Below are 14,902 nucleotides of genomic sequence, written 5' to 3' on the forward strand. Positions count from 1 at the left end.
AGAGTTTGTAACTTATTTGGCAAGACAGCTCAATTAAATGAAATGATACATTTAACACAGTTTCTGTAGATATATTTAGTCAAATGATAAATACCTCCTCATTTCAATTCTATCCTGTTTCATGACCAGAAGATGGAGCTCTGAACATTTAAACTTTGTTCCCCATTTCCTTCTGTTTTGTTGTAGTCTTGGTAAAAGTTGTTTTTGTTTTTGTTTTAGTTCTGGTTCTTTCTCAGATTATCAAAATCCAATTGCAGAAGAGAGGAGTAACCTACAGAAGAAGCCGCACCTAGAGTCTGATTTTGCCCCCTTTGGGACTTCTTGTTTCATGCACTGGTTGATACTCATTTTTATCTAACTCTTCCCACTTTGTTCCTTTCCACAATGAAAAAGACCACTGTAAGAGGAGAAAGAGAAAAAAAAAAAACTCATTTTTTACTTCTACTCCTTTACATCTTTTGAATTCTGAGACATGCACATATAATTATATTTAAATCTTCTAAGAAAATAATTTAAACCTACTAAGGAATTTCAACTCTTTATGGACATGTAAATGTTTTATTTTTCCAATAAGTGCTCCATACAAATGCTCTTTTCCTGTTGACATCCCATAAGTCCTCATGGGAGGGAAAATTCTGACCTACTACAGATGGGATTTGTCACTAGGCCCAGGCAGCAAAATGTGTCCTGAGGGTAGAGAATGTGACAGAGCTGGGAATATATATTTTGTACTGTTCTCCCATCATGAGTTTCCTACCAACAGAATTTTTCCTCAAACCTCTGAAGACTCACAGGAAATGATGATTTTTCTAAATTTCCATTAAATACACTCTATTAACTTAAAGTTAATAATATTAATATGACTACACCTCAAGGTATTTGTTAAAAAATCAATTTATGTATTCATTCCTTTTTTTCTCACTAAATATTTATTGAGGGCTACTAAAACCTTTCAGGAAGTTATGGATTGGTGGAAAACACACACACACACACACACACACACACATACACACACACTTCTACTATAGTTAATCAATATAGTTATCCAAAAATATGTAACCTGAGAGCGCCAAGGGGACTCAAGAAGCAGCAGCATAGGAGAAGATTTTTTCTCTTGCCCTTCATTTCCTACATAGAAGATAAAGCTGTCAGTGACACTGGTGAGAATTAATGGAGAAATCTTGCTTCATTTCCCTCACTTATTTTAGCTTGCGTTTTGTTTTGTTTGTTTTTAAGTGTTTCCTGGGTTTTTAAAATTCAACTTATTTTTCAACTGATGCAGTTTTATAAACATTAAAAACTATACATATTAATGTGTTATCTATATATACGTATATGTTGTGTGATGTTCAAATCAGGCTAAACATATGTATCCCCTCAAACATTTGTCAGGGATAAAATTGTAACTCAGTGGTAGAGCACTTGGTTAGCAAGTATAAGGCCCTAGGTTTAATCTCCAGCATTGAAAAAAAAATTGTCATTTCTTTATGGTGAAAACTTTCCAAATTCTTTCACTTAATTTTTTTAAATATATGGTGTGTTATCATTATCCATAGTCACCTTACTGTGAATACCAAATAGAAATTCTTGCTCCTATCTAACTATAATCTAGTACTCAGATTCAGGCTTACATCACATAGCAATATATCTACATATTTAAGGGCATATTTATATACATTTGACTCATTTGTTTCCTGATCCAAATTCAGCATCAGGAGATACTTATCTTCACCCTGGATCAAATTACCAGGTATTCCAGCAAAATTTTTCCACCTCCCGCTTCCCAGAACCCTTCTTAAAATACTCATATCTCTATATCCAGAAAACTTCTCCCAAGCTTTAAACTTACATCTCTAAATATACCAGGTATTTCCACTGGTAAATTCAAAAAGATTTAAAAATGAATTTCTTTTTACTATTTTTTCCTGCCCTAAACAAACGTAGTTTTCTTCCAGTTTCCAGAATAAAGATAATTTTTCTGCAGTCATCTACCCAGTATTGTGAGTTTAAAACCTTTAGCAATCACTTTTGATTTCACTTCCACTTCACCTCCGACTTTAAGTCTGCAAGTCCTGCCCTATCTACCTCTGTACTATGTGACTCAAGTTCAGTCCTGGCACCTCCATGTATCAGAAGCCCTCTCTCCTCCAATGATTTCATTGGTCTCCTCGTTATTTCCATTCTCCTTCTCAAGTCTCCTATACCTCCTAAGTTAACACCATACAATTTTTGCCATATAAATGCAGGGTATCCTGGATTTTTATTGATTAATTAGCAGTCCTTTATCATTCTAGCTTTCTAAACATATTTCTGTCTTCAATGCTTCAATATAAACTCTCTCCCTTTCCAATTACTGAATAAGCTTTTTTAAGGTAGTGTTGCTTTAGTTTACAAACCATTACTGAATTAACCCTAAAATCCTTAGCCTAATTAATTACTCAACAAAAATATCATCTTTTATCAGCCTTGTATTCAATACTCTGATTTGTTTTGTGAAATGCAAAAATAAATTAATAAGTAAATTTATTTTTAGCCTGTGTCCTTATAAAGCTTGCAAGCCAAAGAATGGTCACTAACAAGCCAGGCGCAGTGGCATGCACATGTAATCCCAGTGATTCTGGAGGTTGAGGCATCAAGAGGATCACGAGTTCAAACCCAGTCTCAGCAATTTAGCAAGGTCCTGAACAACTCAGCGAGAATCTGTCTCTAAAACATTTTAAAAAGTGTTGGGGAAGTGATTCAGTGGTTAAGCACTCCTGAGTTCAATCTCTGGTACCAAAAAAAGAACGGTGGCCAACATAAAGAAACACAAGCTTGTGCTCCAAAAAGCATCCTACTTCACGTATAACTAATTAGGACAAATTTTTTAAAAAAATTTTTTTAAAGGAAGCACATGCAAAATAGAGTGGTAAAATCCAGTTTAGGGTTGAGATGGGAGTGAAGGGGCCCCAGGTTTATAAAAATATTACCTGGATTTTAATTTGGACTGAGGCCAGTGAAAACTTTTTTTGACTCACCTACGCCCTTGTCCTAAAAAAACAGTCACTAAAACAAATCAACATTTCAACCTCCACCGTCAGATGTAATAGTTTTAGAGATGAGGAAAGTCACTATAGAACTTGCATGACTTTCACAGAATCCTAAATAACTAGAACCAGAAATGGGTTCCAAGACTTCTTAGTGTTCTTTCTGAAGTAAACACATCTCGGAACAGTTTTCTGAAACCTTTAACAAATAAACCAAATTTATTCAAATGAGCAAAATACAAGGAAGAAGCAAAGCTTAAGATATAATATAGGAATAGTCATTTCAAAGTTCCAAAATTAAAAACACAAAAATCTCAGGGCTGGGGATGTGGCTCAAGCGGTAGCACGCTCGCCTGGCATGCGTCCGGCCCGAGTTCGATCCTCAGCATCACTTACAAAGAAAGATGTTGTGTCCGCCAAAAACTAAAAAATAAATATTTAAAAAAAAAAAATCTGAGGATTTCCTGAACATCTGCTTCTGGGGAATTTCAAACAATGTGATTCACAGGGTCACAGAAAATAATAAGGATGAGATGATGCAGTCTGGCAACAGCTTTCAAATAGTAAACTTAGAACATGGAAATGTATCTAATCCATGTACTTCTTGTACATGTTAATCAATGCTATAGAACTGATAGAGAATTATGTGACTATTTTAAAGCTTTAATACAAAGCAATTCTGGCTACTTCCAGAAAGAAACTTAAGAACTTCATGGTTAAGGGAGAGTAGAGGGAAATAAAATGTTTACCTTTACCCTTTATATGTCTTTTGAATTTTGTAACAGGTGCACACATAATTATTTTAAAATCTGTAATGAAAAATGTTAAGTAATGTTGGGAGTGTAGCTCAGAGTTGGAATGTTTGCCTAGGAAGAGCAAAGCCCTGGGTTCCATCCCCAGCACTGCAGGAGAGAAAAGGAGAAAGGAAGGAAGGAAGGAAGGAAGGAAAGAAGGAAGAAAGGAAGGGAGGGGAAAGGAGGGGAGGGGAAAGGAAAGGAAGGAGAGAGATGAGGAGGGAGGGAAGAAAGAAGGGAGGGAGGGAAACTTTATTAAGGAATCTCAACTCACTATGGACACATAATGGTTTATTTTCCCGTCAGTGTTCCCAGTACCACTATTTTCCTGATGAATAGCAAGTCCCCAAATATGTCTTGTCTAAGTTCATGCTTTTCAGCCAAATATGGTTATTAGGACATGTCACTCAGGTATTTCAGAGTCATTTCTATCTTAACCCTTCTATTTTATAGTTAATCAAAACTCTTCTCATCCCATGACCCAGAAGAGGTTAGGCCTTCCTTCGGTTTTTAGATCAAAAGCCCCAGGGACTTTGGCAGGGGTAAGGAGCAGGGCTGGGTGAGAAGGAATTCTGGCTCTTAATCACCTCCACCCCTCCTTCTACGTGCGGGTTTCTCTGGGATTAGGACAGGCAGGAAGGAGGAAGAAACACGACATCGCCACATACCACTGAGCAGGGCTGTGCCCTCTGCACAGTCGACTGGTAAGAACGAGTCCAGCCTATTGCCTGTGGGCTCAGTACAGACCAGTCACGGCTCTTCAATTTGATGAGAGGTTTGGTTACCTTCTTTGGCAGATGCTGACCTGGTGGCATTCCCCATGTATGAGGCCCTCCTTGCCCCTCACACTGCACCAACCTTGGGATAATTGTGGCTTCCAATATCATTTATTATGGGAGCCAAGTCTCATGAGAACTCCATCACTTTCTTTGAAGGAGGCCAAACTTTTCTGGCCCCTCTCTGCCTAGATTTTGCTCCACTCATGCCATCTTCACAGTGTTCTCTTTTTCCACATCCACATAGCTCACGGAGCATGTCAGCAACTATGCTCCTTTAGGAGGTCATACACCCAGGGAACAAAATGTCTGTTTATTTTTCTTTTCAAGTGATTTTCTTGAGCTCCCTTCACCCACATACTTAACTTGAAAAAAGAATTGAGTCTACAACCCATTCCCTAAGAGGTTGGATTCCTTCTTTCCAGCCTCCCTCATTGTAAGGTCAGTGTGTGTGTTTGGTGATTTCCCTAACTAGAGTTCTCTCAGAAAGCCTGCAGGAGGGTAGAGAATACCAACTCCACTGTAGATTTAGAATATAGAACATACTGTGGCTTTTATTCTCAGTTTGGATATTAGCAAGTAGTTACATGACAAAAAGAAAGTTTCTATTTGACATTCTATAGTGCTTGTCTATGTACATGGTTCTTATCCATGTATGATTCAGGCACCCCGTAATTTCAGTTCTAAATGATAAGAATGTTTTTGGAAATTGTGATTCTCAAACCAAGCTTCACAATGAACCATCTAAGGTTTTTTTTTTTGTTTTTTGTTTTGTTTTGTTTTTTTAAGTACAGAGTTCCTAGCTCCAAACCAGATTCACTCAATTAGAATTTCCAGGGTAAGACCAAGGAAATCTGTAAATGATCAAATAAAGCAGCTTGGATATGGGAATTATAACTCAGTCATCATCCATGAGACCATGGGTTGAAACCCAAGCACAAGGAGAAACAAATAAATGAATGAAAATATAAGCAATTCCAAGCATGGTCATACTGCCCTGTAATTTCGGCTACTCTGGAGGCTGAGGCAGGAGGTTTGCAAGTTCAAAGCCAGTCTTTGAACTTGTGACTTCCAATATCATTTATTATGGGAGCCAATTCTCAGGGCTGCAGTGCCCCGAGTTTCATCACCACTATGGCATAAATAAATAGAGACAGCTTGGCATTTAGGAAACCCTGAGTGAGTACTCAAAAAAAAAAAAAAAAAAAGGAGAGATTGAGATAAAAGACTAGAAAATTACTTGGGTTCATATGTAAGCCCAGTGGACAAAACCATACCTTGCTCATTAATTTGGTTAGCTTCAACATTTAGACCAGTAACAGCATGAAGTAGACATTCAATAAATAATTATCACACTGAGCACTGATGGCACACAACTTTAATCTCAGCTACTTGGGAGGTTGAAGCTAGAGGATCACAAGTTCAAGGCAAGCCTGGGCAATTAGCAAGACCCTGTCTCAAAGCAAAACTTAAAAGAGTAGAGATATAGCTCAGTGGTAGACCACTTGCCCAGCATGTGTGGGGCCCTGGGTTCAATCCTCAGAACCACAAAAAGATAAACAAATACTTACTGCATGAATGAATGGGTGAATGGAACATTTCCATTTCATGAGTAAATCAACTACCCATCTCACCAACAGTGGGGAAACAAGATTCTGTCTCAGTCTTTTGGGCTGTTATACAAAATATCACAGATTGGGTGGTTTATTAACAATAGAAACTTATTTTCACAGTTTTGGAAACTGGGAAGGCCAAGTTCAAGGTGCTGGCAGATTTGGTGTCTAGTGAGGGACCATAAGTAAAAAGGAGCAAAGCAGTTTTCTGGGGACTCTTTTATAAGAGAGCACTAACACTACTCCTTAGGGCTTTACCCTAATGACCTAATTACCTCCAAAGGCTCCACCTCCCAGTACCATCAAGTTGATAATTAGGTTTCAACATCTGAATTTTGGGGAGACACTTTCAGACTATAGTATCCACCAAAAATAGATGCACTTTTTCTGTAGTCATCTTAATGTAAACAAGTTTTTTCTGAACTTAGATATAACTAAATCAGTGAAATAAGCATGTGACTTAGAGAGGCTAAATTGTCACACGATGAGGACATCTCAAAGCTGTCTCTTCACCATGATGAGACTTTGACCACACAGAATCTGGAACTGACCAGAAGAATAGAAATTGTAATAAAGCTTTGGAACTGGTCACCATGATTGCCATGCTAAGGACCACTTGGCATCATTCCATTCCATCATAAAAATAGACCTTCCAATGTAGCCAGACCATTTTGATTGTAGAATGCTGGAGATTTATTAAGAAATTCTCCCTTGCAGCCTACTTTTTCTCCAAATTCCATTCTGTTTATTAAACTCTAATGTTAACCAGTCTTTGTCCAAACAAGTCACAGAGTATTTGATTCTATTTGAACCTAGTATTAGCAAGACCCTGTCTCAAAGCAAAACTTAAAAGAGGGGTAGAGCACTTGCCCAGCATGTGTGGGGTTCAATCCTCAAAACCTCAAAAAAGATAAATAAATACTGCATGAATGAATGGGTGAGTGGAACATTTATGATAAAGACCATCACTCTGAGAATTAACTTACATTCCCTTGATTAGAGTATATGCTATGCAATCAGATGAATTAACAACAATAACTAACAGATATTTGGGGTTGTTTTGAGATGATAGTAGGTATTGTTATGGATTATTTTGCCATTGTGCTTGATATTGTTATTATTGCTTTTAGACTCGCCAAGGAAAAATAATCTGTTTTTACCAGTCACATATAGGAAAGAGGAAATGCTTATTTTTTAAAGGGTGAACTTCATGACTTTCTTATCAGGAGGGAAGGAATTAAACAGCTTTTATGTCTGAAGTAGACTGGAGGAGATTAAATTTAATCCCCCAACAAAGGTGGTGTGGAGGAGAGATTATAGAAGTTGCCACCAGAGAGAGAACATCTCCAACATAGAAATCGGACAGGATTCAGAATTATCACAGATGGCAAGTTGTGGTTTTTCCCAGAACAAAACATCCCGGAAAGGGAGAGGGTGGAGTGACATGAGAAGGCCAGCCACCAGGTCAGAGAGTTCCAGCAGAAGATCCCACTGGCCAATGGGAGAGTGAGAGGAGCCACTTGTCTTTAAAATGGACCATCAGCTGTTCCTGGGCAGTCACTGAAGGTAAAACCCAAGCGGGAAAAGAGAAGGAGCCCTCAGTAATCACTCATTTGGTATTTCAATGCCAGCCTCCTCGTGAGTGAGAGAACAGAGCTGGATTTCATTTGATTTGGGGGGAAAAGTGAAGCATTATGATTTTCGATGTGCCAAAGCATTGCAATCAAATTTGTATCCCACAAAGATTGTCCAAACCCTTTAGATTCAGATTTACAGGCAATATCTCGTGGTTTACTAGCACAGGTGGCTGATCAACTGCTTAGGGGTGAATTTTATAGGCTTAATTTTCAAAGAGTAATCTTATTTCTGTATAGCTAGGAATCACTTCACTGTGCTTCTGTGTCAAATATAATATTATTTTCTAGTGTCCACAGACTGTACTAAACACATTTATAGAAACTCACAGAGCCCCCAGCTCGTCAAACAAACCCAATGAGAAAATGAAAACAGCTAGATTAATTTTGCTTTCTGAGTAATAAAGACAGCATTTTCTGACTGATGTCAATTGCATTTTCTAGAAAAGCATCTGCTTCTGTGATTTCAGAAAGAAAGAAAACTCTATTTGTTGGCTATATATTAGGTAACTTGTTCGAGATTCCACAGAAGAAAATATGCAGGAGGAGTAACTGATGATTCATTCCTTAGCTTTTTTCTTTCTTTCTTCTTAACCTCTGCTTCCATCTGCCACTGAAAGACTACTGGCACATAAAGACAGTGGTTTGTTTTCAGGTTTTTCTTCAAATCCTTCCCTTCTTGTTAAGACCCAGTGGAGAAATGCCTTCATTTACCTTATCACTTCATTATTGAAATACCTTCCCTTATGATCAGCCGGATTCTATTTTCCCTACGATACATTGGGATTAATCTTTCTAAATTATAACCTTGACCATTTTATCCCGCATTCCCTCAAAACTTCAATAATCTAAAACCACTCAATTCAAAGAATGCTTAATGAAGGACTAAGAAATTCAAAACCTTGTGCTTAATGTGGTTAGGGACACTAACTTGAATAAGACAAATTGTCTTTAGACAGTTTGCATTTGCCTAGGAGATACAGATGTTTCCCACCCTACTCTAAAGCAAAGAATGCAATTGTTCTAATTAAAGTCAAGATTAAGGCTAAGGAAGTTGAGACAAAGGAAAAAGTAAGGCTGATTCATTTTCTGATGGTGTCCATTATTTATAAAATAATCTGAATCAATTACTTCTCAATAGCTGCACTTTCTAAACTGGCTCCATCAACCTGTTCCTCTCTCATTCTGCATTCCATACAAACTCCCTTCCCCAGTCAAACTGACCTTTTTAGCTTCAAAAGTACCTGGCAGTTTTTAATCTCCCTATTTATCCTAGTGCCAACTCCTCTGAGTAAATCATTACCACTCCTCTCTGCCTGTCCAAATGCTTCCCATCTACAGTCTACCTTTTTCTTGGAAACTGTCCTGGATCAGCCAGCCTTTAGGCATTTGAGGTCAGTGGTCTCTCCATCTTCAGCATCAGAGTCACTCACTGCAGTCTTTCCCTCTACTTTTCTGAATTCAAAATGACCTCCATAAGTGATCCTACAGTGCAGCTAATAGGATTACCAGACCCTTACCAGCTGCCATTTCTGCCCCAGTTCAGCATCGCCTACACTTGACTTTGGCCTTGTGGCTTGGTCCTTGTTGCCTACATACCTAGTGTTGTGCCACTTTCTTGATCTCCAACTCTGCCTCTGGTAGCTAAGGGGTTGGGGACTCTGTTCTGGAGACTTCAGTCTCCTACCTCTATTATGGACTCTGCACGCACTTCCCTGCCATTGTGTGTTTTGTGAGTCCTGCTATTCACCTCAGTCTATGCAACTGCCTCAGGAGAAAAACAAAGACTTGACATCATTTGATTGTGACTACTGTGGGAATATAAGTGGAACACCACAACCTTGATTAAACTTGAAGATATAATGTTAAGTAAAATAAGTAATACACAAAAGGTATGATATGATTCCAATTTTATGACACACTTAGAGTAATCAAAGACACAGAGACAGAAGTAGAACAGTGGTCACCAGGCACCAGAGGGAGAGAAAATGGGGAGTTGTTTAATGAATACAGAGTATCAGTATGGACTGAAAAAAATTCTGGAGATGGATAATACTAATAATGGCATGATAATATTAATATATTTAATGCCATTGAAATGTAATCATTTATGTACATTTTAGCATAACAAAATAAATAAGTATTAACTGTTAAATGAAACATTCAAAAAGTATACCACAGGGTTTGGTTGAAACCCAAAATGGAGATTTCAACCACACTCATTCTTTTTGTCTAGCTGGATAAATATCTTCCCCACTGTGATTTCTTAAGACTGAGTATTTGCTCTGTGTGTACCTTTGTTCTTTTTTAGTTTATTCTAGGCCACTTTGTGGCCTGATTGTAAATAATATTTCTTTAAAATCAAGTACATAAACAGTTTAGAGCCAAGAATTACTGAGCAAACATATTTTACCAAAGTATTGCTGCCTACCCACAGTTCTGTTTGGTTTTCCCACCTTTATGGATTTCATACCCAAAGGACTGAACCTTATTTGCCCTCTTTTTAGTGAACATGTTTTTCCCATAGAGAGAAAGGAACCTATCTCCTGTCTCCATTCCTGCCTCCTATCCCCTCCATCTCACAGGAGCAACATCACCCATCTAAGATTTTAGGTCTTTGGTACCTCCAAAGATACAGCCCTCTAATGCCTCCCCTAGGGATTTTGTTGCCATACCCATTGAATTTATTTATCTTATAGCTCCCAAGGCTCTTCATTAATACTTTTCTTTCCCACTCATATAATGTTTCCTTATATTATTTACTTCCCAAGAAGTGAAGATATTGTATTACATATCTTTATACTATTTTCAATGACTTTAACTATGCATCCCACATTTTTTTTTGAGATTTAGCTAGGTATCACTGAAACATTTTCAGGAATTATATCCTCATTACCAATTTAGAAAAAAATCTAAATTTTTAAAAGGAATCACAAATTTCTTTCAGCATGAATTTATTATTTTTATATTTTTCTCCTGTTTACCTGACTTCCAAGAAATTATATACAAGGTATCTCAGAGTGCACTGAATTCCACCATAGCATCTCTCAAGTATGAATCACTAAGATTTAATATGATGTCATGTGGATAAATCTTGCTCAGTCTAATGAAAAATTCCAAGATGATATAATCTAAGTATTATTCTCTAATCCTATAATTCAATTAAATACTGCTGATGAAATATTTATAAAACTCCCTGTAGGGTAGTTTCCTGTGAAATTCCTAGGCTTTAGATCATACTATTGATCACTATTATGAAAATTGTCTGAGTTCTGCTTGCCCAAGTCTGTCTAGGTTATAATCCATTACAAAATCCATCTGAAGGCCATTCTCCAATTGAAGGAACCAGGATTTCTCAGAGAAATGCTAATTATACGGCTAGAGGGGGACAAATATAAAAAGAACCCAGTGCTTCCTGTAGTAGCAAAAAGCTCAAAATACAAAAGTATTGGGTATGACAAACGTACACAGACACCAACCTGAAATAATTTCCAATGGCTAAAGCTGGAACAATTTGAGCAATGAAACAAATAAGTGAATTATAACCCAATGTATAAAATAAATACCAATGAGTCCACACTAATATAAATGAGTGAAGGAATAAATGAATAGATAAATAAGGAAGAAGATGAATTCCAAATGCTTTCTTTTCCACAGGTTAAAGATTAATTGCCTACATATTCCCTCCCCATTGAGTTTAAGCTAAAGATAGTGACTTGTTTTTAAAAAACTAAAATTCAGAAATAGAAAAATAGTAACTTTATAATGGAGAAACCCGACAAACAACAACTGATAAGATTACATCACTAGCATTAGTCATACTGTGCACATGTACTCCTGATATGATATGATGAGAATGGTACTTCTTTCTAAAAATCTGTAACTTCAATCTAATCATGAGAAAAACATCAGGTACACCAAAATTAGGGGATTTTCTACAAAAACATGACCACCACACCACAAAACTATTCCAGGTCATGAAAAACAAGAACAGAGTAAGAAACTGCCACAGACCTGAGAAGGCTAATAGACATGACAACTGAATGCAATGTGGTATCCCAGGTTGGATCCCGGGACAGAAAAAGTACATTAGTGGGAATAACTACTGAAATCTCAATAAAGTCTGAAGTTTAATCAATAGTGATATGCCATTGTGGGCTTCTTAGTGTGTGGTGGCTTGTTTGTTGAAGTCCAGGGGATTGGATTTAAGGATTCACACATGCTAGGCAAAAACTCTACCACTGAGCTACACCCCAGCAGCTTCTAAATTTGGACAAATGCACATGGCATTTTAAGATATTATCATTAAGGTTAACAGAGTTTGGTGTAAATGGGAACTTTGTACTATCTTTTCTAACTCTCCGTAAATCTAAAATAATTTCAAAATCGAAAAATGTTTTTGAAAAAATTGGTTCATACCACTAAGTGAAGTGGCGAGTGCCTATAATCCCAATTGAAGCAGGAGGATCACAAGTTCAAGGCTAGCCTGGGCAACTTAGCCAGATCTTATCTCAAAAAAAAAAATTATAAGGGCTAGGGATGTATTCAGTGGTAAGGCACTTCTGGGTTTAATCCCTGCTACTGTTAAAATAAATAAATAAATAAAGATTCATACCTTCTTCCATTACATTAAGAAGCAAAGGATAAAGTATCTAATCCTGCTCCTGGACGAGGCACTATACTAGCCTGGGACTTATAAAACCAGTACCACATTTTCCATGCCCATGCCCACCTGTATGTATGGTTTAATATTCTCATTCTGGGCTGGAAGTGAAGCTCAATGGTAGAGTGTTTGCCTAACCTAACATGCAAGAGATTCTGGGTTCAATCCCAGCACTGGGTTGGGGGAGGGGGGGAAGCTCTTATTTTATTCTGTCATAACTAGGATTTTAGGCCCTTTTTTTCCATTTTGAGTTTTGCAGGTAACAGGAAAGAAATAGTCCCTTAAAACTTATTTCTGAGAAGTGGTCAAATCCAGATTCTCATGCTAAATCCAGAGTTTCAGAAAGTTTACAGAATTCCAAAATTACTAAAAAATAATACAAACTAACCACTGCTTAAATAAATTTAACAATTCCTTTAAAATACATAATTCAAACATTATGGATGAAGACATAGCATAACTTAGCTATATTCCTTTCTATTAACAATTATGGGCTGGGGTTGTGGCTCAGCGGTTGAGAGTTCACCTAGCACCTGTGAGGCCTTGGATTCAATCCTCAGCACCACATATAAATAAATAAAAGTATTGTATCCAACTACCACTAAAAATAAATAAATAAATATTTTATTAAACCAAGAATTCAAAGGACATAGATGAGACATCTATGTCTCCACATACTCTTTAGTTTACATTGGTAGTTCAATAATTCTCAACAGAAACAATACAAAACAAATTGAGTTAAAAGAATTTGATCTACCCAATTCCCAAAGTTGAAATTTCAAAATGTTTTGCTTGCCTATACAAGATACTTCAAACATTTTATCAAATGTGATAGATATAATTCCAAATTTCTGTCAAGATCATGGTTGTTATGCTCTTGGGAAATAAAGTAGACCCAGGAGAATCATAAGATGTATCCCAGAAGTAGTTCACAGTAAGCCTTTAGTACTGAAATAGGAAGAAATATGATAGGAACATTTCATCTCTTCATTTTCCCAGAGACTGACAACTGTGAGGGTTTCTAATCAATTGAAAATTGATGTGGGAAAAAATGAGGAGATAGTCTGGGTTAAATAAAGATTGAGGAAATAAGAGTATCTACTAAATAATTTACTAATGCCCAGAAAAGTGTAGTCTACAGTAGAGAAATCTTTTAAATGCTCAGTAGGCAGTCTTCTTACATATTGCTTATAATAGCAAATATGACCATATTAAGCCATGCTTTTTGTAGAGAGTTTGGGTTTTCAATGTTTAATTTTACTTGACATAATTCAAAGAATATGAGACAAGGGTAGGAAAGGGCTTTTGTTGTTGTTATTGTTTATTCTTATAGATAGAAACAAATGTGTATTAAAAAAACAAGCCTTCAGGTGAAACTGATGTATTGCAATCACAGAGCTCAGACACAATTGCATTTTTTACTCTGTAATTTCTTTCTTTATATATGATAGTGGAATACATTAAAATTCTTATTACACATATAGAGCACAATTTTTCATATCTCTGGTTGTATACAAAGTATATTCACAGCAATTCATGCCTTCATACCTGCACTTTGGATAAAAATTATCATCACATTCCACCATCATTAATAACCCCATGCCTCCTCCCTTCCCCTCCAACCCCAATTGCATTTATTCATCCTGTGGTTTCACATTTTAGTAACTTTCCCCATGTAATTTTAAAACTCCCCTAAGTTGAACATTACATATTGTCTTCTTAAAAGAAAGTTTTAGCCTTATTAAATATTCAAGTTTATTTTTCTTTAGTTGTAGATGAAATCTCAAACAAATTAGTTTTCATGATCCTAGGAACTTCTCTCTACCACTTACTTCAACAATAAAAATGGTCATTTATTTCAACATTGTGCATTATTATCAAAAAGATATTTACAAGGGTATATAGAGAATTATTTAGGAAATAAGTATTTGATATAAGTAAAATTAGTCATTCCTTTCCCCTGAGTATTCAAACCCAATACCTGTGCTACAGTTACTATAATTGTTGTAATTACTGTAACCTTATAATAAATCTTGATATTTGAAAGTCAAAGCTTTCTGTGTTTTGTTCTTTTTCTTCAAGTGTATTTTGAGTATTTTAGCTTTTTTCATATAAATTTTAGACAAAACTTTGTGATTATTTTATATACAACCTTTTTAGATTTGGTTTGAAATTGCTATACATCTATAAGACAATTTGAGAGTAGGAATGTCTTTAAAACAGTCACTGTTCCTATCCATGAACATGGTACTTCATAAAGTGTTAAACTTTTGTAGATAGAATAATAACAAAAATGCTAAAATAGGGGAACTATTTCTAACTAACATGACAGTTCAAAAGTTATTATGTCTAATATTTTTAAATCTTTTACTAAAAAGCATACTAAACATGAGACA

The 14,902-nt window shown here is 36.3% G+C and overlaps 1 protein-coding gene across 8 annotated transcripts in view; it reads left to right on the forward strand.

The window, feature by feature from the left end:
* The window catches only part of LOC144366766 (estradiol 17-beta-dehydrogenase 11-like), a 92,566-nt gene that overhangs the window by 53,085 nt on the left and 24,579 nt on the right, over positions 1-14,902 (forward strand). For 4 of the 8 annotated variants that reach the window (XM_078021573.1, XM_078021574.1, XM_078021569.1 and 1 more), the window contains one exon: positions 220-14,558. The exons of the other annotated variants lie outside the window; for them this stretch is intronic. In XM_078021573.1, the coding sequence (XP_077877699.1) occupies positions 220-358 (139 nt within the window). In that variant the 3' untranslated portion in view covers positions 359-14,558. Of the gene's footprint in view, positions 1-219; positions 14,559-14,902 lie in introns of those variants that run through there. 8 annotated transcript variants of the gene reach the window in all.

Source organism: Ictidomys tridecemlineatus, chromosome 9, assembly GCF_052094955.1.
Source record: "Ictidomys tridecemlineatus isolate mIctTri1 chromosome 9, mIctTri1.hap1, whole genome shotgun sequence".
NCBI classification, from domain to species: domain Eukaryota; kingdom Metazoa; phylum Chordata; class Mammalia; order Rodentia; family Sciuridae; genus Ictidomys; species Ictidomys tridecemlineatus.